At 44.7% G+C, this 26353-nt stretch overlaps 1 protein-coding gene across 1 annotated transcript in view; it reads right to left on the bottom strand.

Moving 5' to 3' along the window:
* Nucleotides 1–26353, bottom strand: part of MPPED1 (metallophosphoesterase domain containing 1) — a 113949-nt gene that overhangs the window by 75964 nt on the left and 11632 nt on the right. Inside the window, exon 2 of the mRNA XM_088478380.1 lies at nt 9018–9286. Within this exon, the coding sequence (XP_088334506.1) occupies nt 9018–9169 (152 nt within the window). The 5' untranslated portion in view covers nt 9170–9286. The remainder of the gene's footprint in view (nt 1–9017; nt 9287–26353) is intronic.

Here is a 26353-nt window from a genome sequence, read left to right on the forward strand (position 1 = left end):
ATTGGAACGACAGATCGTGTAAAATATGGCCAAATCCTGAGTAAATCGTGAGTCCCCACTCACAATCACGATGCGATGCGCGTCCCCGCTGGTCGCACATCGCATCTTCAGATCTGCCGTAAAGTAGGTCAGATCTGACAATCTAGGACGCGATGCACTGTGACAGTCTGACTGCAGGAGAGATCGTATGAAGATTGGACACCAAATCATGTGCAGAACGAGTGGAGATCCTGTGCAGAGCTGCCGGGGAGGGTTTCAAGGTAAATCGTACACATTGGCTGATCGTGCGCAGATCGCCATGTGTGTGGCCAGCTTAACTCCTAAACCTAACCCTAATACTTACCGTCGGGATGTCAGCGGTCAGGATTCTGGGGCCAGGATTCTGACCGCTGTCGGGATTCCGGCGCTGATATTCTGACCGCTAAGATGCTGACTACATCCCATATTATATACACCGATCAGCCATAACATTACAAGCACTGACAGGTGGAGCGAATAACATTGATTATCTTGTTACTATGGCACCTGTAAAGGGCTGAGATATATTAGACAGCAAGTGAACAGTCAGTACTTGAAGTTGATGTTGGAAGCAGGAAAAAAATGGCAAGTGTAAGGATCTGAGTGACTTTGACCAGAGACCAATTGTGATGGCTAGGTGGCTGGATCAGGGCATTTGCAAAACGGTCTTGTGGGAAGTTCCCAGTATGCGGTGTTTAGTGGCGTGATGAATCGTGTTTTCTTTTACATCATATGGGCGGCAGGGTCTGTGTGTGCTGTTTACCTGGGGAGGTAATGGCACCAGGATGCATTATGGGAAGAAGGCATGCTGGCGGAGGCAGTGTGATGCTCTGGGCAATGTTCTGCTGGGAACCCTTGGCTTCTGGCATTCATGTGGAATATTACTTTGACATGTACTACTGCAAAAATTGTTCTGGATTGGTTTGAGGAACATGACAATGACCTCCAAATCCCCCACATCTCAGTACGATTGAGCATTTGTGGCATATGCTGGAAAAATAAGTCAGACTGTCAGAGCTATGGAGACCCCATCTTGCAACTTACAGGACTTAAAGGATCTGTTGCTAACATCTTGGTGCCAGATACAATAGGACGCCTCTAGAGGTCACATCAGTCCCTGTCCAGTGGAGCTTACAATCTATACACATGCACACTAGGTTTCATTTTTGATGGAAGCCAATTAACCGCCCAGTATATTTCTGGAGTGTGGGAGGAAGCCAGAGAACCCGGAGTAAACTCATGCATACACAGGGAGAACATACAAACTCCATACCGTATCAAGCCCAACACTCAGTGCTGTGAGGCAGTAATAGTGGGCCATTACACCAGTTTATCTCTGTAATCGTGAACTAGTCATTTTGGGCCACAAACAAGTAAATTTGCATGAACGGCCATGTTTATTTTCGAATTGTCTTTGATGCTTCAACATAGAAGCATATACTGCTACAGGTTATGAACCCATACATATCACAACAGAAGGATACAAGTACTGATTTTATCCAAATTATATGTGAGTAACTTAACACTGTATCGCAAAGGAAGTAAAATGAAAATTGGAACTGTGGAAATTTAAGTGTGACATTCAGTGTGGCAGATTATTACTACAGACAAACCAGATTTAACCAAGAATGCTATAAGAGAAACAGACATGAGCAACCTTAAGTTCATAGGGTGAAGATGACCAACTAATTCAAATAAAACAATATATGAGACTACTGCAAAAGTCACATGGGACATACTGTATTACAGAAGAAGCCTGAGAGATCCAATTTAAGTAAGCTGTTTCTATACCAAATGAGATCTGGCAAAAGAAAAGACATGCAAGTACAGTTAATAACTGTGAAGCCAAATCCATGGACAACTTATTTCCTCTTTCAGAAGAAAAGCCAAAAAATGGACAAAAAGTGTCTAAAAAGGAAGTAAAGTTCATGCATGTCATCCATACCTGGATATGTATCACCAAGTGTTTGGAGAAATGCGTGTAATACTACAAAATGCACTATAGTGCCCCTGCTGACTCCATAAGCAATACTTGTTTATGCAGTTTTAGTCATTAGGACCTGTTGTTTTCATCAACCTCATAGGCCAGTGAGTGGCCTTTAGGCAGAATTGCCTGCTCCACCAAGACTCGGTGAGGTCTCACCTAACACAGCAGCCTCCTGGAGTTGGCAACTACGGTTCAAACCAACAAAAGGATCCAGTGACATCACCGATGCATATTGGAAGTAGCTATTTTATGTGCCGTGGCCAATATAGATAAAAATAGCTGGAGGCAGCCATCTTGCAAGTAACTTATGATCTTACTTGGATCCAGCGACATGACTGAAGCACTTCTAAATTCAAATATATAGAAAAATCAGGGTCTGTGCATAAAATAATTTATTCACAGCGAAGCTATAGAATATTAAACTTTACATATGAATAGGTTCCCCCCCCCATGAGGAAAAAGAAAACCTAACTATATAAATGAGAAAATACTGTGGGGTGCCCCCCCTCCCCGACCCTTAGAGAAATCATTAGTCTCTCAGCATATGAAAGCATTAATTCACAGATAATAACAGAATCCAGCATTTAACAAGAGTCTGCTGATGAAGAGGCTCAAATTCAATATATAATTGGTGATGATTTGCTCAGTTTACCACAAAGTGCGCTAGGTTTTAATTAGTGTGAATCCCCAGTATCAGAGGGCTCGGTGCACTGACGAGGTTAAATACAGCTTCTCTGAGGAAATTAACCTTTTTTTTTTCTACATTGCACCTATAAAGAATTCAATAAACCCTCTGTGGGGATTTTATTAATAAGGAAGAGAGGCAGCTTGGCTAATTCATTGTGATAGAAAGGCAGCGTGTTTATCTGGTGAGTTTGTGGGTTATGTTTTCCATTCATAAAATACCAACAAAATATACAGCTCTGTACAGCAAGGGGGTGAAGGCTTAGCCTGCATGGAACAATCAAGTTTCTCTGCTGTCATATAATGTTTATTGGCCACGTAATATGGGTATCTGGTCATCAGAGCCGTAACTAGACTTTTTGGTGCCCTGTGCCAGAAAGAGCATTGGCGCCCCCCTCATTTTTCAAAGGTACATGATGCACCCAAAAAAGGGGAATGGCCTCATGGGGAAGGGCCAGGGAAGAGATAGGAGAGGCCAGGGGGTGCTGGGGATGAAATAAGAGGAAGCTACAAGTGAGAATGATAATAAACAGAAATTTGACAGGCCCAAACAGCGCCCCCTGACCTGTGGTGCCCTGTGCGATGGCACCGGCCGCACTACCCTAGCTACGGCCCTGCTGGTCATTATGTCTACATTGTCTAGATAGACAATGTTTGTGTAGACAATGGAAGATAGACAGGCAATAGGTCGTCAGGGACTGAAGGTCGACAGGGCCTGAAGGTCGACACACTAAAGGTCGACTAGTAACAAGGTCGACAGGTACTGAAGGTCAACATGGTCATTAGGTTGACACTCATATGGTCGGCATGCAAATGGTCAACACATTTGTTTTTTGTTTTTCATGGTCTACTCAAACATTGTCTATCTAGACAATGTAGACCTAATGATCCACACCCCATAATATGTTGATAAGAGGGCAAAAAAACCCTATGCCTGGCAAAATGGTAAGATTCACCAGGTATAGCCTATATAACAAGGATCGAAGCGGTACATCATATACTGTATTATGTCCGGACTTGTTCTGTTATCACCGAAGCGGTCATTGTTAACTTACCACTTTGCCAGGCCAGTGTCTGTAGGTAAGTGAAATGTGGGTGTGGGCTATACTTGACTACCCTCCTGAAATAGCTGGACAGGGAAACAAGTCTCTCGGGGGCTGGGGCCACCTGGCCTCGGTCGCCCACTTCCCCAGTGAAGTGAGCAGCAAAGGCGGCTGATGAAGCGATTTGCGTTGAATTGCATCATGCTGGCTCCGCCCCCCTCTCCAGCATTGCATAGCAGGGGGGGGCCTAAAATGACGCCATTGTGTTGTCACGCTCCTGTACCTAGCCACCTCTGAGCCCGGAACCCGGCAGTGCCGACCTGGGGAGGGGGCAACTATGATCATGGGCTACATCAACAACTATGACATGGGCTAATGTAAAAAATATATATATTTAAATAATGTGGGGGGGGGGTTTTCAATCTATAAACTCTCGCCATCCTGAGACAGGACAGGTATTTGTTAAACAATATTTGTTAAACAGTTTTAAAGTTGGCAACTTCTATATAATTATTAACAGTAACCTTTTCAAGTATTGGGTGAAACTAAAACCCAGGTTTTTTATGATAATTCAGCTGGTCGTCCATTGATAAATCAGCCCCTTTGTAGCTGTTCTCTCTTTTAATAATATAGATCTTTCACATGAATAGAAGCTTCACAGGAGATCACTGCTGCCCAAATGAACCCGTTGACCTAGGACGGGCAATAGTTGGACCCTCTAAACATAAGTCTTTCTTGGTTACTGGTTGAGATGCAAGGAGAAGGAACTTATTACCTGGTTTAGCCCTTGGATTGTTATAGGGCTGTAAGCTATATTAGTGAGGAGATGTTGTTATGTCCACGGTAATGATATTTGATGAATCAGCTCTATGTTCTAGTGAAGTCACATAGTCGACAATCATAATGTCGATATTTATAATGCTGACACCAGAATGTCGACTATTATGGTGTCAATAAGGATAAAATGTTGACATCATACATTTCAACATCTGGAAAATGTTGACATGGCTTGTCGACATAGATAAGAAGTCAACATTAGCCTTAGACTTGCGGTTAGGCTTAGATGTAAGAGTTAGACTCACCTGAGAAATGAATTATCGACATTGTGACCAAATCGACATTTAATCAGTTTCGACAGTTGGCATTATCGCCATGTCAACATTCTGATGTTGACATGGCCACCATCAACCTAACATACTGAACCCATAAAATTCTAAATTATATACTGATAACAGCATCAGAGGGGATGCGCCTGACAACTGGGATGCCGTCTGCCGGAACCCAGGCATCGGTATCCCGATCGCCGAGACAACACCGGCACCGAAATCCTGACATGACTCGGGATGCCAACGCCGGGATCGGCATCCTGATCGTAATGACACCGGAGAAAGGTAAGTATCAGCCACAGGGGGGGGAAGAGTTAGGTTTAGGCTCCGGGCAGGGGGGGTTCTTTATTATCCATAATTATGTAATCAGCCTGTGGGCTGTGGTATAGCGCGTTGCCTATAGATTGACAATCCCTCAGTCATTACGCACCTATTGATGTACGCTTGTGAAAATAAGACTGTCCTGTACATAATAAATAGCAGTTTAAACTATTTGACATAATATATAAATCAAGGCTATGTATTATTGAGTTCAGTATAAAATTGGGAGAGCTTATACTTAACTAGTGATGTCCGCCGTGTTGTACGTCACATCTCCACAGCAGATTGCCATGTTAGATTTTTTTTTTTTTTCTTAAACAGGTCAGATACAGGGGCCTAATTCAGAGATGTACGCAGACCCGATGATTTAGGTACATGTCCTATGGTGTGAGATCTGCGAATGCACAGATACCGCACTGCGCACATGCAAATGGCTCGCAGTGCCATGGCCGCCACGGTTTCCCGACTATAGATAGACAGTAATTAGTTAGACAATGTCTAGATAGACACCAGATGTTAGACAGTCAACAGTTAGACAAGAATAAAAGTTCTACACGGTAAAAAGTCAGACACACTAAAGTTAGACATATAAAAGGTCGACAGGGTCAAATGTTTGACATGAAAATGATAGACACAAAAATAGTCAACACATTTTTATATATTTTTTTTTTTTTAGGATTAGGGTTAGGCACTTACTAGAGTATTAGGGTTAGGCACTTACCCCCACGGTTAGAGTTAGGCACTTATCCCCACGGTTAGGGTTAGGCACTTACCCAGATGGTTAGGGTTAGGCACCAGGAGGGCGGGCTAGGGTTAGGCACCAAGGGGAGGGTTAGGGTTAGTTTGAAGATTAGGGCTAAAAAACAACAAAAAAAATTGTCGAACATTTTTGTGTCGATCATTTTCATGTCGAACTTTTGACCCTGTCTACCTTTTGTACCTGTCGTACTTTTTACATGTCTAACTTTAGTGTGTCTGATTTTTGTCTGTGTCAATCTTTTTTCCCTGTCTAACTATTGACTGTCTAACATCTGGTGTCTATCTAGGCATTGTCTAACTAATTACTGTCTATCTGTTACACCACACCCGGCCACCACAGCCCGACTGCCCACACAGTGATTAACATCTTACCAGTGTTGCTTAACAGAAATGCAGTGTGTGGATTGGTGGGTTCCTGCATCTGGGCGGAGCCAGTGACGCTGCACCAGCTGAAATGATTACAGTCTCAGATTTTTTAATAGCATAAAATCGCAGCCAGACCATTCTAAAGATGTGCGAGATGATTCAGTTGTCTGTAAATGGGGGAAATAATCCTTTTTAACAAATCTTCAGGGGAATGTCCGGACAACTGTGAACCATATATATTTAATTTAGGGATGTGCAGGCTCGGTTTTACTCGGATTTACTCGGTTCTTATCGCCACTTTACCGCAAATTCGGATTTATTATATTGGTTACCCAAAACACATGATAGGCGATAGCCAATAAAATGCCGTTTAAAGATCCGAGTAAAACCGAACCCGCTCACCCCTAATTTAATTCAGGGTTCATATCTGAACATTTCAATTTGGGGCTTTAGGTGTCTAGATCTGCAAATATGGGCCAATGGTAGACAGCTGCTGGTCGACAGTAAATTTGTTCTACACTCTTTGTGTGACCCTCACTGAATTGTGCTACCTTCACTGAATTGTGCTATAATCTGGCAAGCTTCATGCCCTCCTGCCCTATATTGATAGGGAACCACAATTGGCGCTGTGCATCAATATGAAAATCCAGAGCTGGCATCACTTAAGAGGAGCTGTATAGATTTCTGTCTTTAACCAGCGGAACAACTGCTGCTGGCACAAACTATACAGTTGTTAGTGAGACCTAGGGCAAGATAGGCAAAACCCAACCATCTGCTGAGAAGGCCCCGGCCTACACAGGGGTCACCTCACAGTAAAAGTCACAAACACTCCTGGATAGTAATACTGACTTCATCGTTGGTTGTGTACCCCTGCTCTGCTACAGACAGGTTTTACCTGACTTCCTGCACTGACCTTTTCCTGGCCATTATTATCAATTTGTACTGTAGCTGCGGACATTATTCCCAATTGTACATATTATATGACCGGTCCTGGCCTATCTGTAATCTCTCTACAGAACTTTGGGTTCATCGCTGCTGATTTTAGGGACATAAAAATGTAGGGAAACATCAAATTACTGTCAAATGTTTTCTGCCATTGCCTCAACAAGTGGGTTCTACCCTTGAAATTATAATAACAAGAGTAACAGTGTTTGTCTGATATATATTAGTCTGTGTAAGACTTGAGAAGGGCACAATAACCTATGCCATCTAACTTTGAACATTTTTTTAAATGTTTACTTAAACTGAAGAATTTGATTTTACTGCATGTATCCGGGAACAGAACTGCAAATAAAATAAATTTCTTATCCAGTGATCTCTCACTCTGACCCACAAATGTGAACACCTGATAATCAGAATTTTACACTGAGATTTAAAATTCCGATAAAATAATTTGTTTGCACATCAGTATTATGTTTAATGGTATTTAATAATAATATTTATGATGTATTGCAATCTTACAGAACAGAACATTCTTTGATAAATGAAACAACAGCCCAAATAAGTCTAGTATTAAAATGACTAGTATTCTAGTCATTTTAATGGCCCAAAACCTCATAACTATATCACAATTAGTTCTCTCTGAAATTACATACCAATAGCATAGAAAAGTTAAGAAAAACTTTTAAATCCTTCAATCGTATTATTTCCATTGAAGACACAAGCTTGCTGTTCTTGTAAATTCACAAAATAAACTGGATGATAAATATTAGAATAAAAATAAATTTAATATAAAAGATAAAAGATGCATATATTGGCATAAATAAACCTTGCTTTAAAAATATCACTTCCAGTATTAGTGTAAAAATATGAATAGTCTATTTGCTTATATAGCCGTATTTTTTTAATTTTTTTTAAGAAAACAGAATAAATTCAAAAAAATATATAGAGCTTTGTGCTGGTTTGATTTAGTTTTATATAGATCGTTTCACTTTTCATCTTCAAAGACAAGCAAACATCAGTACTACTTCATTCCTTATTTATCACTGCAGCACTCACAGATATTTATGGAATGTAATAAATATATTTCAAACCTACCGTAAAAATAATCCTTTACTTTGTCAGGCGATGATTTTACATTTTAAGGTTCTGTAGTTTACAGGTGTCAACAAAACTATCTTAACACTATACAGCTGAACAGATGACGCAGACATGTATAAATGATAAAATACTGTGTGTTCCTAAACTATTCTTCTCTGCTGCAATCTGTTGCATTTAATTGTTTATAATTGTTTTTTATTACTAAATACTCTCAGCCTATTTTTCTTAAGCTTCAATGACCAGTGTAATGATAATGTAAAATACCTTGTATTAAATCACATTAAATTCAACAATTGTAGCTCATTATGAAAAAAAAATCTAAAAATAAATATCCTCAAAGTGTGTGATACATAACAGAAATAAACACCAGTTTTACTCCTTACAGGACCATATGATTCGAAATACCATTTTAAAAATCTAAAATTTTTATTTAAAAATTAACTTCTACAAACAGAAATCCACTGTTAACCAATACTTTACAGGGATATAAATATTACAAAATAAATAAAAAATAGATACATACATTAAATCTGTAAAATCGCAAATTTCCAAAGATTTTTGAGATTATAATTGAAATATTGTCATAGTATATTTTGTATTTGTCTGTGCAGGTAATCCAGATAGGGATACTAGTACCATGATTAAGATACTACTTTCAGTGACCAGACACACAAGTGGTAAAGAGGTACTCACATTTGCACATGAGGTGGCTGGAATCTCCCCTGATTGATATTGTAGAATGTGAAAGCCTGGGTTGGATTTGAGCTGTATTCATCAAGTTCAATTATCACTCTACTTGGTGGGTGCCTTCTTGATGCCATAATGTGTGAGTGGGTGTATGCCATTGTTGCAGTGTGCTCCTGGTTTTATTTTCATACGATCATCCCTGCTATCTTCCCACCCCGATGAGAGATGAGTATGTCATCTTTTTTCTCCAACAACGCACTCCCCTTTCTGAAATCCTAAAAAAAAAACACATGGAGGAAGATGTAACTGTTTCACACATAATATGTGTGATGAATAAAAGGGTGGTGAGAAATGGGGGTGTTATTGGCGAGGGGGAGGTTGATTGCCACATTTAGGGGTGCAGGATTTCTAAGAAAGATTGGCATTTACATAGCACTATTATTATCCCAGGCAAATTTATGTTAACTCATTAGGACTGCCAGTTTTGCATGCTGGAGGTGCATTTGAAAAAGAAAGGGGTTAATATAATGCCTCGAAGAGAATGCTAAAAAACAACAACAAAAAAAACAGTTTCTGAAATAGTCTTTTCCATTTTTTTTTCACATCTCAATCCTTTATTAAGTGTTAATAACTATAAACATTCCATTTTTCTCTACTCCTTTGTATTGATGGGTGTTTTTTCCCCAGCTGAGATAAAAAAGAAAATTAATTTTTACGTGCCCACACATGACAAGCTACATGCCTTTAAATTTTGCTAAAAAGCAGCACTTAAATGACAGAGCTTTGTATTTTACAACAGAAGGTACTTTTTTTTTTCTCCAGCAGACATAATTACCGTCAGACGCTAGAAAACCTTCCAGATTTTTAATTGAGGCATTTTTCGCTTTTTATTATATTTTATATTTTTTTTGTCAACCAAAGTTTTACTTTAGAAGTGCTCATATGTACGAACTAATTTAAAATGTCATTATTTATAGTGACAATTTTTTTTCTCTCAGGAAAGTGTTATTTTTTACTGCAAATAAAACAAATACGTCTATCTACATAAAACACGCACAAGTAATTAATTGCAGAAACTGGAAAAGAAATACTGCTTTTACATGTACATGGCAGGCATGTGTAGCATGGTCCTAAAGAAATTGGATGGCACTCTTCAAAATGAAAATGAAAGCTAAGTATATTTATTTATTTGGTATATTTTCTTGGTGACGCCCATGATGCCGGCATGTTTTTGTAAAAGTTCTATAACACCTCAAGTCATCGACTAAAGTCAATAAACAAAATGCCCTGTTCACAAAAATACAGTTACATATTCTATCAGAAAACCATATATTGGGACTTTTTTGTTACATAGTACAGTTTCCGCCTGTTCCCTGGTTGGAGGTCACTAATGGTAGACTGCTGTCACCAACAGTTTGTTTCCTACTTTGTGTTCTTCCCCCTTACTCCTCCATCCAGCCTTGTACTTTAAGGAATACTAGGACTACAGTGTGAGGCACATGTATGTATGTATTTATATAATAGCAAGATCAGGGTAAGGGTGCTGTTTCCTGCGGTACATGGTTGCACTTATCATCCAGCAGCCAAGTAGTAGTACACCATTCAGAGCCTTGGTACAAGTACCCCCACAGCTAGTTTTATTGGCAGCACCAAAATAAACAAAACATAAAAGTAAATGCTGGCCTATCTGGCTCTAACTAAACAAAACAATTTCCTCTCTAAGTGGAAGGACCTTATGTCCCTCTTGCAAAACAGAAGCCTTTAGGCACAGCACTTACATTCATAATCACAGTGTCTCTCAACAGGCCTCTGACCTGTTCCCCAGTTAATGGGAGACTAACTACAGAGACTGACACACCCTTTTAACAGCCTCTCACAGGTGGTCTGGCAATCATGACTGCTAATCAGCTTCTGTCTACCAGACAAAAGCTAAAAACCTGGGGCATATATATCTCCCCTTGAAAACATTTCCAATGTTTTTGTTACGAGAGAGAGTGAGAGTGGAAAGAGAGAAAAAAGGGTCTATGTATTAAGCCTTGGGGGGTCTATCCATTATCACTTAATTTCTACAAAATCAGGTGAAAATTAACATTTTCACCTGCGTTTTGTAGAAATGTAGTTTTTTTGGCTATTCATCAAAAGGTAAAGCATGAGATATCACAGATATCTGCTGCTTACCTCTCTCTCCGGATGTGGCCCGCTGTCCCCATACACTAGCATGGGGACAGAAATTCACTAAGCTCCAAAAATACAATATTTTCGGAGCTTGACTGCGGGAGCATTTGCCAACTTCATATGGTGTTTGCTCCCGCAACCTGCTCCTTCCCCTATGGGAAGGAGTCCCGGGTTATGAAGAGGAATGCTTTCGAATCCCTCCATTCCTGTCCGGTTCCTTCCTTCCGCCGGACGCCGGGGTTTTTGTGCTCCTGTGTGAACTCTAGTTCATGCAGGGGCACTAGCACTGCCGAGTCAGCCTCGGCAGTGCTAAGTTTCACTGCTCCAAAAGGAGCAGAGAAGAAATGTTCGGGGAGACATCTGATTTTTGGATCGCTACGAGATCAAATGTTAATTTTGATAATGAACATAATGAATAGAGCCATTGGAGAAAGATAAAGTGGATGCTGATAAAGTACCAACCAATCTGCTCCTAATTGTCATTTTACAGGATGGGTTTTTAAAAATGAGTTAGGAGCTGATTGGATGGTACTTTATCTTGGTCCCTTACAGGCTGTGCTAAAAAATGACAGTTTGGAGCTGATTGGTTGGCACTTTGGGGTCTTTTCACTAAGCCTTGGCGAGAGATAAAGTGAAGTGACACTTTACAGGCTGTGTTTGAAAAATGATAGGAGCTGATTAGTTGGTACTTTGGACCTCATTCAAAGGCGGTCATTAGATGCAAGCGGTCGCACAGAATCAGGGCGGCCGCTTGCATCCTGAACGGCCGCCTCCTTGTCGATCGTTAAGCTGTGGCTTAATGACCGACCAGGTTGATGGTCGCGATGGTGATCACCATCGCGACCATCGGGGCTTACGACCAGACCCTAGGGTAGGGTCTGGGCACTCGTAAGCCCCAGGGAACTTTCTGCTCTGATGGAGCAGGAAGCTCCCCACTGACATCACTCAGTGCGGCCGCTGCGCGTGTGCAGGCCAAACCATCGAGTCGGTTACGAGCGCATCAGCGCTCGCGGCCGACTCTGAATGAGGTCCTTTATCTCTCTCCACTTTATATCTTTCCAAGGCTTAATGAATAGACCCATTTATCTCTGTCTATTTTATCTCTCTGCAAGCTGTGGGAAATTTCCTCCTTAGAGACTGGTTCAGCTTGGATCGCAATCCTGTGTATGCACGCAGTTCAACTGCGACAGCAAACCAAACCACTGCAATTGCAATGCAATCTCAGCCCCACATAAGGACGTCCACTTTACCATACGCACATCCATAATACTTAGTAGAATAGCGAAACCATCGTTACAATCGAGTACCATCGGACCCATAAGCACACTTGCACAATGTCTGACCTTACTCAGCCACGCACGCTAAGAGACCTCACACTGTGTATGGCTTCGGAGTGGATAATTTATGCACGCCCCTGAAACGGCGTGCAAACGCACTGGAACGCCTGCGTTCGGCCGACCACCCTCCGTCACCACTCACAAACGGCACTTCCTGTCAATCACTCTGCGATGGGTCTGCATAGCCTCTGCAGTCGCAGTCTCCATCGCAACGGCCGGTTCGCACACGCACACTGCAATGCATATGCATGCGCAGAGTGCAACAATCGGAAGACTGCGTGCGTAGTAGCAACTGCGATCCGTGCTGAATCAGGCCCTAAGGGGTCTAGTTACTAAGCAGTGTTAGGAGACAGAGTGAAAAGTGATAAGGTGCCAGCCAATCAGCTCCCACCTGCAATCTCACAGGCTGTGTTTGAAAAATGACAGTTGGGAGCTGATTGTCTGGCACCTTATCACTTTCTTATCACGTTTCACTCTAAAGTGTCTTCTCCAATGACTTAGAGGCTGGTGACAGATTTGTGTGATTCAGATAACAGTGTAGGTGTACCTAATCCCCACCATTTTAAATGGATGAAAACACACTACTGCGCAACAGTGGAGCTGCCTACTTCAGTATGGGCCACAGGCATCACCTAACGTCTTAACAAACACACAATGGCCCTGATTCAGAGCCGGACGCTCTGACCAGAGCGCTTGCTCTGAATCAGGGCCCACCTCCATTAATATGGAGCGTCCTCCTGGACGCTCGTATAGCTGTGGGTCACCACCCACAGCATATATGAGCGTGCAGGATGGTCGCGATGGTCTTGACCATCGCGACCATCGAAACTGCGAGCAAAAGCCTGCGGTTGAGTTTTTCAACCGCAAGACAAAATCACTCCCACTGACATCACTAGTGATGTCAGTGGGGCCGGCTTCAGACGGTAGGCGTTCCCTTGGGAACGCCTCCGTCTGGCAGGCACGCCCCCGGCACGCCCACCAAAGGGGGCGTGCTGTCAGTCAACATCGACAGCACGCCCCCTTTGATGAGACACTCCGAGCGAAGGAAAGTCCTTCGCTCGTCGCGTCTCGCGCATGCGCACGACGGAGCTCCCTCCGTCGTGCGCATGCGCAGTGCGGACCATCGACCCACTTGCGAGCGGACAGCCGCTCGCGAGTGGGTCTGAATGAGGGCCAATCTCAATACACAATTCAGGTCCTAAGAAGATGGCGCTCACAATATAAAACCATAAATGGGGGTGGGGGGCGAGGAAAAAAACAAAGGAATGGTTATTAGACAAACATAATAAGAATTTAAAGCACACTTATACACACCCGGGTGAGTATTAGTGTAAAACCTCCAGCTAATGGTGAATAAGGAGGTAGGAACTCACTTATTGGATGAGGTCAGAAAATATGGTACATGTAATAAAGAAAACAGATATAGGTCAATACTGCATCAATACCGTATAGGTATGTACTCACCCTTAATGGGGTTACATTTCATCTTGAATGGTCAAGGATATACGGAGTACAACAATTTTCGATAAGACACATTTTTAATTTCATATATATTAAGATAAAATAGCATTCCACACAGGGGAATGGACGCAGTATTTAAGCCAACAAAGTGCAAGTCCCCTAATGCAATAACAAGGGTAAAGCAACCATAGTCCTATAGATGTCCAATAGGAAGGGGGTAAATATACCAAGCATCCAGAGTCCTCCACCAACGCGTTTCGAACTTTCGACCAAGGGGTCTTTTTTGATGTACACCGGGTGTGGGTCCTAATCCAACTTATATACCCCAAGCACCTCCTTCATTCTAAGTGTGGGCGGGGGTAGTCCAAAAACCATTAGATATTGTTCATGGGGCTCAGTGTCCTAGTCACCCTTAGCTGCTGCTGTCTATCCAAGCTTCTCCAGGGATTCAGACCCTCTCTCCTTTGAGGCTACCATCAAGGCAGCAGTTCTGGGTCACTGTCATTCTGCTTTTGGTGGACACACAACTTTCCAAGACCCCGAGAGGTAGATCAGGGCAAAGACAGTGCTCCAGGGACCGATTATCATATCTATCTATCTATCTCTCATATCTGTCTATCTATCTCTCTATCTATCTATCTGTCTATCTATCTATCTATCTCATATCTATCTATCTATATCAAATCTATCTATCTATCTATCTATCTATCTATCTATCTCATATCTATCTATCTCATATCTATCTATCTGTATATCTCATATCTATCTATCTATCTATCTATCTATCTATCTATCTATCTATCTATCTATCTATCTATCTATCTATCTATCTATCTATCTATCTCATATCTATCTCATATCTATCTATCTATCTATCTATCTCATATCTATCTATCTGTCTATCCTATTTCTATCTCATATCTATCTATCTATATCATATCTATATCATATCTATCGTATATCTACCTATCTATCTATCTATCTATCTATCTCATATCTATCTATCTATCTATCTATCTATCTATCTATCCAGTGTATATACAGTATATATATATTTTTAAATAAAGACATTTTTAGTAAGGCATTTTCTATGAGTGCTATAAAACGAACAGTATATGTTTAATAAGATAAATGAGGAGAAAACATTGTGGATTTTGTGCAGATTTCCCAGTTTTCCCAGTGAAACCTTTGGCCTGTGCGAGTTTTCTCCTGATTATGCAGGGGAGAAAAAAAAAAGATTCTCCATTTTTATGGCGGAGCAGACAGCCCCCCAGACCTCATTAACTGCGGCATATGTTTCTGTTAGTGAGATTTTAATAGCTGGATGTCAGCACACGATATTTATGGCTGGGAACTCTCATTTCTGTTGTCGGAACATGCCGCGCCGCTCACACAGAATGTAATCACACTCACTTTCTAAATCAGATCCAGCACACTCCCAGCGCGCAAACGCCCGAGCAGCGATTGGGCCCCTCTATCATCAGCAGAAACTGCTCCCGATCATCGTCTGATAGGAGTTAATCAATCGCTCAATTTAATCGCCTAGTGGATACGCGGCATAATGCCGCATATCCACTAGGCCATTAAATTGAGCGATTAAACGATAACATCGTTCAATCGCTCATTAATCGTTCACAAATCGGACATGAAAACATCGAAAATGACCAGCGATGCGCGCTCCCGCTGGTCGTTATCGACATCAATCGTCACCTGAACATGATGGTCAATCTGCCGATAACGACAGTTTGGGCATGTTCGGGGATGAGGGAGGGTGCCTGCACTGAATGACATATCGCTCGTACTGTCGATCCACTGTCTGCTAGTGGATACGCAACTCAAATTAATCACACTCAATCAAATGTCTTTCCCAAATTGATACAAACGTACACTGGGTACTGTGCTGCTGACAGTTCATTCTGACGTCTATTTTGAAGATGTTCTTTACTTAAAGGAGAACTATCAATGAATAAGATTTTTTTATTATCATTTTTTGCTAAATATAAAGCCTGTATTTAAGAAGAAACACTGTTTAGTCTGGCGTGGTTTGTGTTCCTGAGGATTTGTCGCTTTAGTTTGTTGCCAGCTGGGAAGGTTTGCTAGTCGCTGACTAAATGTCTGCCTTGCTAGCAATGGCACCTACACCATCTCACTGAGGGGGGAGATGTATCAAGGAGAGAGCTAAATTGGAACAGTTGCCCATAGCAACCAATCAGATTTTAACCTTCAGATCATAGACTGTCCTAGATAAATGACAGTTAGAAGCTGATTTGTGGCTTTGGGCAGTTTCTACACTTTATCTCTCCCCAAGGCTCGAAACATCTCCCCCTATACCTTCACACTCTCCTTATGCCATCTCTATAATGGCCCTCATTCAGAGGCGCTCACAAGAAGCGAGCGCTCGTTCTGAATGAGGACGGCCGCTGGTATTTTTAAGTGCGGCCTCCTGGTCGCTAGCTAAGCTGTGGGTTACCACCCACAGCTTTAGCGACCGACCAGGTTGATGGTCGCGATGGTCAAGACCATCGCGACCATCGGGGCTTGCGACGAGACCCTAAGGTTGGGTCTCGGCAGCTGCAAGCCCCAGGGAGCTTCCTGCTCTGATCGAACAGGAAGCTCCCCACTGACATCACTGCTGATGTCAGTGCGGCCACCCACAAAACGGCAGGCGTTCCTTAAGGAACGCCTCCGTTTGTGAAACCACCACTCCGCCCCGCCTACAAAACGGGGTGAGCTGTCGATCGACATCAACAGCCGGCCCTTTTGTAGTGAGCTCCGGAGCGAGAGAGTTTCTCTCTCGCTCCGGGGCTTGCGCACTCGCAGTGCGGCCGCTGCACGTGCGCAGGGCCTAAACATCGACCAGGTTGCGAGCGCTAAGTGCTCGCAACCGGGTCTGAATGAGGACCTATGTCCATATGCTTAAACTATCCAGTTAGACCTTCTGATGAAACTGTTATACTGCCACAACGGAGAAACGCGTTAAGGAACTTCTGACAGGCTTCTCCACAAATCGCTAAATGCTCTGGTGATCGATTTGGATTTTGGATTATCAAGTCTTGCAAATAAGTACCGGTCAGCATCTTCCTCCGTCCACCATCATAACGCAGTGTTGCTCCCACGGACGACGCTCTGCCATTACACCAGGTGGGCGCCTATTATATCCACGGGGAGGGTAATTCACTGTGGAACAGCCATTTCACTGCCACTGTATTGGGATTGGACGCAGCGTTGCTCCCAAGGATGCTGCCCCACTATTACTACAGGTGGGGGCGTACCATATCCACGGGAGTGTAATCCACTGAGGAATTACCATCTTATCACCGCTGTGCCATGATTGGAATGTGTGATTGGCTTTCTACACTGGCATCAAAAGCTCAAACTACGGTGGGGAGATTAAGTATAACACCTTACTTAAAGATGCGTTCTTGCTACATTGCTCCATTATTGGAAAATCATTTCTTTCCATCAGCCGGTCTAGAGAGACACTTTCTTTACAACTAAGGGCCTGATTCAGACCTGGACGCTAAGTGGCGAACGATCGCTGCCAAAAGGGGCTGGGTATGCAAATGCCGCGATCGCACTGTCTGGTGGAGGGACGCCCTCTATGCCTTAGAGAGCGACGGCAGAGCGAACGCACGCCAGTATAAAGACGCCCACTTTTCTCTCTTAGCACGTCATCTCCAGGAAGTGTGTAATTAATCGGTGACATCGAGAGCCATCGGAGCTGTACGCAGCGCTTGAGGTAGCCCCTATCCCACCGCAAGCACTGCGATCAGTGCTGTTTAAAATCCAAGTGACGTGTACTATGACGCTTCTTTACTAATTATGTACACCCCTAAAACACTGTTTAGATGCCCAGACACGCCTGCGTTCGCACATCCACTCCCCCGTTCACAAGCACCTTCCCCTGTTACCATCCACAAACGGCACATTCTGTCACTCAAATTAGCGTCCAGTCTGTGTACTACGAACGCACAATTCCCGAGCGCAGAGTGACTTGCGCATGTGCATATTGACGCATACGCATGCGCAAATGTGCGATTATCGGCCGTAGCGTTCGTTCGCGGCTTAGCGCCCGGGTCTGCATCAGGCCCTAAGTACCCAGAGCATAGCACCAGTACTTGGATGCATATATTGGTATTAGTGCCTAAACACTGGGATTCATCTCCACTTCAATATAAAGAGGATTATCTTGATCGTATCTGAGCATAGTAGCTTAAATGGAGATTATTTTATAATTAAGATATTTTATAGATATTTTTTATGTATTTGTTTTAATTATCTAGCTTGATTAAATGGCTTTTCTATTATAGTGTTATATGTTTATATGTATGTTTAATTATTAAATGAATATGCAATGATTCTCATTAGCGCTCCTTAAGTGCTTTATTTGTGCTTATATTGAGTTTCGCTGACTAAGGGCCTGATTCAGAGCCGCTTGTAAGCGGCCGCTCGTTCGTTCTGTCCGATGTTCGCACATCTGCGCATGCGTACGGATTGTAATACGCATGCGCGAACCAGTCAGTGCAGCCGAAAATCGTTTGTTCGCTAAATAGCGAGTGCCTGCTAATATGAGTGACAGGAGGAGGCGTATGTGGGTGGTAACAGGGGAAGGTGCTTGAAAACGGGGGTGTGGAATTAGATCGCAGGCGTGCTTAAAGGTCAAAACGGGCGTTTTAAGGGAGTGCATAATTAATACAGCAGCGGTTTTTTTTTTACCCCGAACTGATCGCAAAATAGCGGTTGAAAAAACCAGCCACAAGAATAGCGAGCAGTTCATACGCTGTTCGATGTGCTCGATTAATCTAATAAATAGCGGACATGACATAGGATGCGAGCGGCCAGGGGGCGTATTTTTCAAAATTACAACCGCAAGTTTTGCTCGCTCGTTCAGACTTAGAGGCGTGAACAGACCGCAATTAGCGAACGGTTCATTTGAATAGCCACCCCTTGTTTTAGAACGAACAACCGCAAATAGCGAGCGGCTCTGAATCAGGCCCTAAATGTCTGCCTTGATAGCAATGGCACCTATACCATCTCACTGAGGGGGGAGATGTATCAAGGAGATAGATAAATTGGAACAGTTGCCCATAGCAACCAATAAGATTTTAACCTTCAGACCATAGTCTGTCATAGATAAATGACAGTTACAGTAGAAGCTGATTTGTGGCTTTGGGCACTCTCTCCCCTCGCCCTATACCTTCACACTCTCCTTATGCCATCTCACTATTTCCATATGCTTAAACTATCCAGTTAGACCTCCACGTACCGAACCTATCTCACTGCACCCACATATACCATTTCCTTACACCTATAAGGTGTCACTACCGGGCTGATGACAGCCGTAATTGTTACTGCATTGCGTGCGCAGAGAAGAATGCGTATAGTCGCCCTAATGCAGAACTGTGCTCATCTCTACAGCTAGACCAATCGCCGCTCCGCGCGCTCGGTTTCATATCCGTCATCATCATCATCATCGCTGTGTCATTTCACTTATGCATTTGAAAAGTTTGAGGTGACAAATATATTTAATTGAATCGGCCCTAATCCCTGATGCAAAAAGTTCCATCCGGTACCGGTGTAATTACCCGTGTGCACAAGTCTGCGTAGCACGCACGATATCGGCATGCCCTCGCTGACTATAGCCTGGGAGGGAAGCCTTCTTACAACCGATGACGCCCCTTCAGTGGCGAGTGGAGATGAGCTTTGGTTACATAGGACATTTCATCACCCGTGGTTACACGCACTGTTCTGGCAACAGCGAAAAACACACAAGATACGCTTCACCAATGGACTTTGCCTCAGTTACTACATCATACTTGCCGGGACCTACGAGAGGCTCCCGATTTTTCAGGTAACCCCTCGCACCCCCGGAAGAGTAGGCGCTTCACCAGCATTCTACCTACTTCCTAGTGAAATGGACACAATGGGTAGAATTTTTGGGGGGATCAGCGGGTCCATGAGTTCTATGAGAATTGTGTCATGTGGTCCCGCCCCTTAGTCAATTATGCAGGATTCCCGATATTTTACAGTGAGGGGGTGGGGCTTAACCACTTAACTGGCAGTGTTGCATGTGATGCGACCGCAGCCAGCAGTGCTTCAGCTGGCGTCGTCGCATTACATGCGACCGCGCTGCCATCCCGCTTCCACCGGTTTTCGCAGAGGAGATCCGTCTTGCGCTTGTGCAGAACGGGATCTCCTTTGACTCCGCGGGCCACACGGGGAGTGGTGCAGCGGTCTGTGCCCGCTGCCATCACTTCTGGAATCTCGCCCCTGAATGCCGTACGAACGGGACTCCGGAGAGCATGTTCCTGGGACCGCAGTACGAGGAGGGTAACTTGGTTCCCCTTCAAGCACTTTTTGGCTTATATCTGCAAGTGCAGAGATCAGCTTCAGCAGGGGGGACGACTGATGATCGCCCCTCCCCCCCGACACACGCTCTGCTGCTCTCTGCATATGGAGGAGAGGGGGTGCCCATGGAGGCTAGGGGGGTTAACCAGGATGGGAGTTCTAACATCAGTGGGGGTAAGGGGGCACTAATAAAGAGTAATATAACTCTGAAAGGAGGGTAAAATAATAAAAACAAATTATACTGGTCACAGGAGAGGAGGTGATTGGGGGTAAAGAAAAAGGCACATGTTTACTATTAATAGGGTGTGGGGGGATATTATTATTAGGATTTACGACCCCCTGGGGGGTCTATTGCCTATAGGGGGTAGGCATTTATTTAATTTTGGAGGCGTAAGGAGACAGAAGGATGGGGGGGTGCAGCACCCCCTAGATATATAAATATTTTTAAATTAAATATTTAAATATGTTATTAAAAATAATTGAAAAACTTTATTAAATAATAAAAAAGTTAAAAACAGTTAAAAACAGTCAATTTCTGAGTAGTTTTCTGGGAATGAAATCGTCTGTTAAGTGGTTAATGACGCGATAGTCTGGCCCCGTCACCCAGCCGCATTTCCTCTCCAGGCAACTCCCGGAGAGGAAAATCTAAAAGTCTGTAAGTATTCACTACATCCTTACATAGTACCTTTATTAATCGCACTCAGTGGCATCCCTCCCCGCGGTGTCACCTGGTGGTTCATCGGAATCTGTGCGCACCCCTTAGTCAGGCCCGGCGCCTCCATACTTCTATAATACTTGCAACTTTTAGCTCCCTCTGTCGGGCTTCCACAACGGGGGAACGTGCCGCTACAAAAGGGGGCGTGTCCCATGTGACAGCTGCATGTGAGGTGTTTCATAGAGCCCGGAAGAGGGTTTGAAATTATCGCACGGAAATAACAGAGGAAAGGTCATAAAGACGATATCCAGTGAAACCATCTGTGACGTCATTGTTGCAATCGGCAATCACCGTAGGACCACGGTGATTATTAGGCCCAATGCTACACACTCACCGAAACAGGGTGAGTGCGATTCTTACATCGCTATTTCTTATTTTCTAATATTTACGGATTTCCACTATATATATTTTTTCTCTCTTTATCCCATGAGGGGAACACCGCGATATCCATAGATCCCAGGGAAGTGCCAGATCCAACCCCTTTTTCTTTCTATTGTCATTTGGAGGAGCTCTGTTGGAGGAGCCCCTGCTGTTCATGGCTGCATATCTAATTGGATCTTTTTTGGGGCTCTATTTACTACAATCCGCATTGGGAATGCAGATTGTGGTCTGATATTACCGACTGAATTCGCATTGCGACATGAGTGTTAACAGGGTCATACTCTTACCTCACACTGTGTCACTCTATAATAATGCAGACTGCCACCAGTGTGTACTACTTGTTGTAGAATGTAGACATCACTCACTGGTCAGTAGACTGCTTGGCGGTCTATTTACTAAGTTTTGTTAGGAGATAATGTGATCGGTGATAAGGTACCCACCAATCAGCTCCCAACTGTCATGTCACAGGCTGTGTTTGAAAAATGGCAGTTAGGAGCTGATTGACTGGTACCTTATCACCGTTCACTTTATCTCCTAACACAGCTTAGTAAATAGACCCCTGTTGGCACCGTGTTCACTGCAATGCTGCGGCTGCCTCTGAGGTGTGGAGGGTGTATGCAGGTCTGTGCAGCGGACGGTGTGGCAACTGCTTTCTCGCACTCTGTCAGCTCCTCGCCGGTGGCGGCGACAGGGACAGAGAAGTGCCGACGCATCACAGCATGGCACGTAATGACGCTGCCTCTGCGTCTCTGATTACTGTGGAACATGCACAGCGGCTGTGTATTAGATGATGTTTCCTCGGGGGACGTGGATCACTGGGCGGACTCCAGAGAGGTAACTATTGTTTTGTTTTACATAGTATAATGCCGGCCGACGTGGTCCCTACTTCAAATTTAGCTGGTTGGTGCTGCGGACCCCAAATGCTTTTTGGTTTTATGCCCATCCAGACTCGGTTCCACTTAGTCCCCCCCTGTTGCTGGGCCTGTGCTTAGCATGCTGTCATTGATCATGTTGACATTCAACATGTCAACCCTGATGCAATGTCGACATGATAGTATGTTGATATATCATCCCTAGTGGCCCAATGGAAACATACCCTGCTCCCGATGGCTGAACTGCGTCTTTCAGATCCTGCCGGTCATGTGACTGTCAGTTCCAGCAGAGTGATGCGACAGAGTGGTGTTCTGGTGAGTAAACTGGCCCTATCCCTACTCCCTACTCCCCACCCTTAACCCTCACTCTAGTGCCTAACCCTACCCCACCATAGCCCAGAGCCGTAACTAGACTTTTTGGTGCCCTGTGCCAGAAAGAGCATTGGCGCCCCCTCATTTTTCAAAGAGACATAATGCACCCAAAAAAGGACCATGGCTTTATGGAGAAGGGCCAGGGAAGAGATAGGAGAGGCCAGGAGATGCTGGGGATGAAATAAGAGGAAGCTACAAGCAAGAATGATAATAAACAGAAATGTGACAGGCCCAAACAGCGCCCCCTGACCTGTGGTGTCCTGTGCGATGGCACCAGTCGCACTACCCTAGCTACGGCCCTGCCATAGCCTACCCCTAACCTTCACAACTCGCAGTCAAACCCTAACCCTTCCTCTAGTGCCAAACCCCCATAGCCTACCCCTAACCTCCCCATAGCCTAACCTGAACCTCTCCCTAGTACCTAACCCTTACCCTCACATCCCACAGTCTAAACCTTCCTAGTGCATTAAGAGGCGCCAGAAGACAGCCCTGTTCACCTTGAATATCAGAACTGTCCCAACAAATATCAGACCTCTGTGAGGGGGAGATATACCAAAGCTTGGAGAGAAATGAAGTGGAGAGAGATATAGGGGGAGATGTACTAAGCCCTAGAGAAAGATAAAGTGGTGATACAGTACCAACCAATCAGCTCCTAACTGTCACTTTATAGACTGTGTACATGTTATTGGCGACTGACTTGTGTGTGCCCCTTATGTACACCATTGTCAGCCCTTTGCTCTTTGGATCATACCTATTTAGTGACTGTACATTGATAGACTGTATGAGCATTACTTGTGACTATAAATTTGAGGAAAGAAAACATCCCATCATACAGAAAAAAACCTTTCTTACCATGAAATCCAAGTGAGGGAATCAGAAAATTCAAATAGCAATAAACATTATTGTTATTAGGGAGAAAAATAACAACAAATGGATTTCCTGTACTGTAATAAATTAGTGTTGCATCTATGCCGCCTCTAGCCAGCAGAGGGCAGCAGCAACACATAAGGAACATTCAAGTCCTATACCCTGCACAGTGGAGAAGGTAACAGGTTATTTTGGGACAACTGGACTGGCAGTCATCAGGGCAATGTGCAGTGCCGCCGGTTATCTGACCAGTACATGGAGCAGACATTTTCTGCATGCTGTTTCAGTGACTTCTAGGTTTCTGTTCCACCAGGTACCTGGGGTGGGACTAGGCTCCTAGGAAAGTCCTTATGAACCACTCCTGGCAACCTCTGGCCTGAGCCCGTTCACTTTCCAGTCTGGGTATATAAGAACCATACACTGTAACATTTCAAAATGAATAATTTGCAATGTTTAAGAAATCTGAAAATAGTTCTAGCACCCCAGTGTGTGCTCCTGTATTCACATATAGAGGAACCCAATAACCTCTATATTTAAAACTTCACAAAACAAGGCAATGTGAATGAAGGACGTTCACACTCCACAGCTGGGGAAACAATGACATCTGCAATAACTTGCTAGAAAAAAAATATGTATATGTTCCCCCAGCGCACTACAAAAGACCAGCAATACTACTTGTATAGTACATGATAATAGATATCCAGAGATCTTTGTTGCATATATTCATACCTCCCAACATTTGCCACAGGAGATGCGGGACTTGCCTGAAAAGGAGGCATGTCCTGTTAGTAAAGGGGCGTGGCCTGATGGTACGCCCCCAATTTACATCACTAAGTGGCGTGCCCAGCATCTCTGAGATGCTGGGCTGCCCCCGGGCTTCCCCCCGTGCTGTGTATAGATACTGTGCACATGTGCACAGTATCTATTCTCGCTCTGCATACATGCTGCTCTGCTATGCAGAGCAGCGGTGTATGCTTCCCCCCCACCGCGGGACACTGTGGCCCGCGGGTGGGACAGCGGGACAGTCCCAGAAAAAGGGGACTGTCCCGCTGAATACGGGACAGTTGGGAGGTATGTATATTTGTATAGATATCTTTAAGCACCAGCCCCCTCTAAGCGTCTCTGTACCGGTGTCCAGGAGCGGATTGGGACGGAAAACCAGCCCGGGAAATTTATGGAAGCAGCCCTAACGGGGGCGTGGACATGAGCTGGCTGGCAACTTTTAGCCGGGGGGCAAATGCATGCAGGCGGCCCTGGCAGAGGAGTAGCGTGTAGCCAGGGAGCCTGAAAAATGTGCGTGCTAATGCGCAGCCCCCCCTCAAGTCTTCCAGGGAGGGGGCGGGTCCATATGGAATTAATGTAAGGTAAAAATAAATATTAGGGGCAGCCCCCTGTCGTAGTGCCCATATGCAGTGCCCCCGTGTGCCACAGGAGAGAACATCCTTATGCAGGCCTCCAGTAGTGCCCCCAGTAGTGATCCCCCCTATGCAGTGCCCCTTGTGCCCCCAGTAGTGAGCCCCTTATATAGTGCCCCCAGTAGTGGTCCCTTCTGAGCAGTGCCTCTTGTGCCCCCAGTAGTAAGCCCCTTATATAGTGCCCCCATTAGTGGTACCCCCTATGCAGTGCCCCTTATATAGTGCCCCCAGTAGCAGTCCACCCCCCATGCAGTGCCCCGAATAGTGGTAACCCTTATGCAATGCCCCTTAAATAGTGGCCCCAGTTGTAGTCTCCCCCCTATGCAGTACCCCCAGTATTGCCCTTTATATAGAGCCCCCAGCAGTGGTCCCTCGATGCAGTGCCCCCAGTCGTAGACCCCTCCCCCTATGCAGTGCCCCTAGTAGTAGTCCCCTCGCCCCATGCAGTGCCCCTAGTAGTAGTCCCCTCCCCCCTATGCAGTGGCCCTAGTAGTAGTCCCCTCCCCTTGTAGTGCCCACAGTAGTAGTAGTATCTCCCTTGTAGTGCCCCCAGTAGTAGTAGTCCCCCCCTTGTAGTGTCCCCAGTAGTAGTCCCCCCCTTGTACTGCCCCCAGTAGTAGTAGTCCCCCCCTTTGTAGTGCCCCCAGTAGTAGTCCCCCCCTTGTAGTGCCACCAGTAGTAGTAGTCCCCCACCCCCCTTGTAGTGCCCCCAGTAGTAGCAGTCCCCCCCTTGTAGTGCCCCCAGTAGTAGTAGTCCCCCCCTTGTAGTGCCCCCAGTAGTAGTAGTCCCCCCCTTTGTAGTGCCCCCAGTAGTAGTCCCCCCCTTGTAGTGCCACCAGTAGTAGTAGTCCCCCACCCCCCTTGTAGTGCCCCCAGTAGTAGCAGTCCCCCCCTTGTAGTGCCCCCAGTAGTAGTAGTCCCCCCCTTGTAGTGCCCCCAGTAGTAGTAGTCCCCCACCCCCCTTGTAGTGTCCCCAGTAGTAGTAGTCCCCCACCCCCCTTGTAGTGCCCACAGTAGTAGTAGTCCCCCCACCCCCCTTGTAGTGCCCCCAGTAGTAGTAGTCCCCCTCTTTGTAGTGCCCCCAGTAGTGGTCTCCTCATTGTAGTACCCCCAGTAGTAGTTGTCCCCCACCCCCCTTGTAGTGCCCCCAGTAGTAGTCCCCCCCTTTGTAGTGCCCCAAGTAGAGGTCTCCTCATTGTAGTGCCAGACCCCCCCCCCAAGTAGACACACGTAATATAAAAAACAAAATAAAAAAAAACACTTACCTGAATCCCCGCTCCTGCCGCCGCTATCTGCTCCTCCGTCTGTCCTCCCGGGCCGGGCCGCTCTGCATTATGGGAGAGACGTCATATGACATCATGACGCCTCTCCCATTGCCCACCGCGGGAGCCGGAAGATG

Source organism: Taudactylus pleione, unplaced genomic scaffold (genome assembly GCF_031769625.1).
Source record: "Taudactylus pleione unplaced genomic scaffold, aTauple2 ptg000212l, whole genome shotgun sequence".
NCBI classification, from domain to species: domain Eukaryota; kingdom Metazoa; phylum Chordata; class Amphibia; order Anura; family Myobatrachidae; genus Taudactylus; species Taudactylus pleione.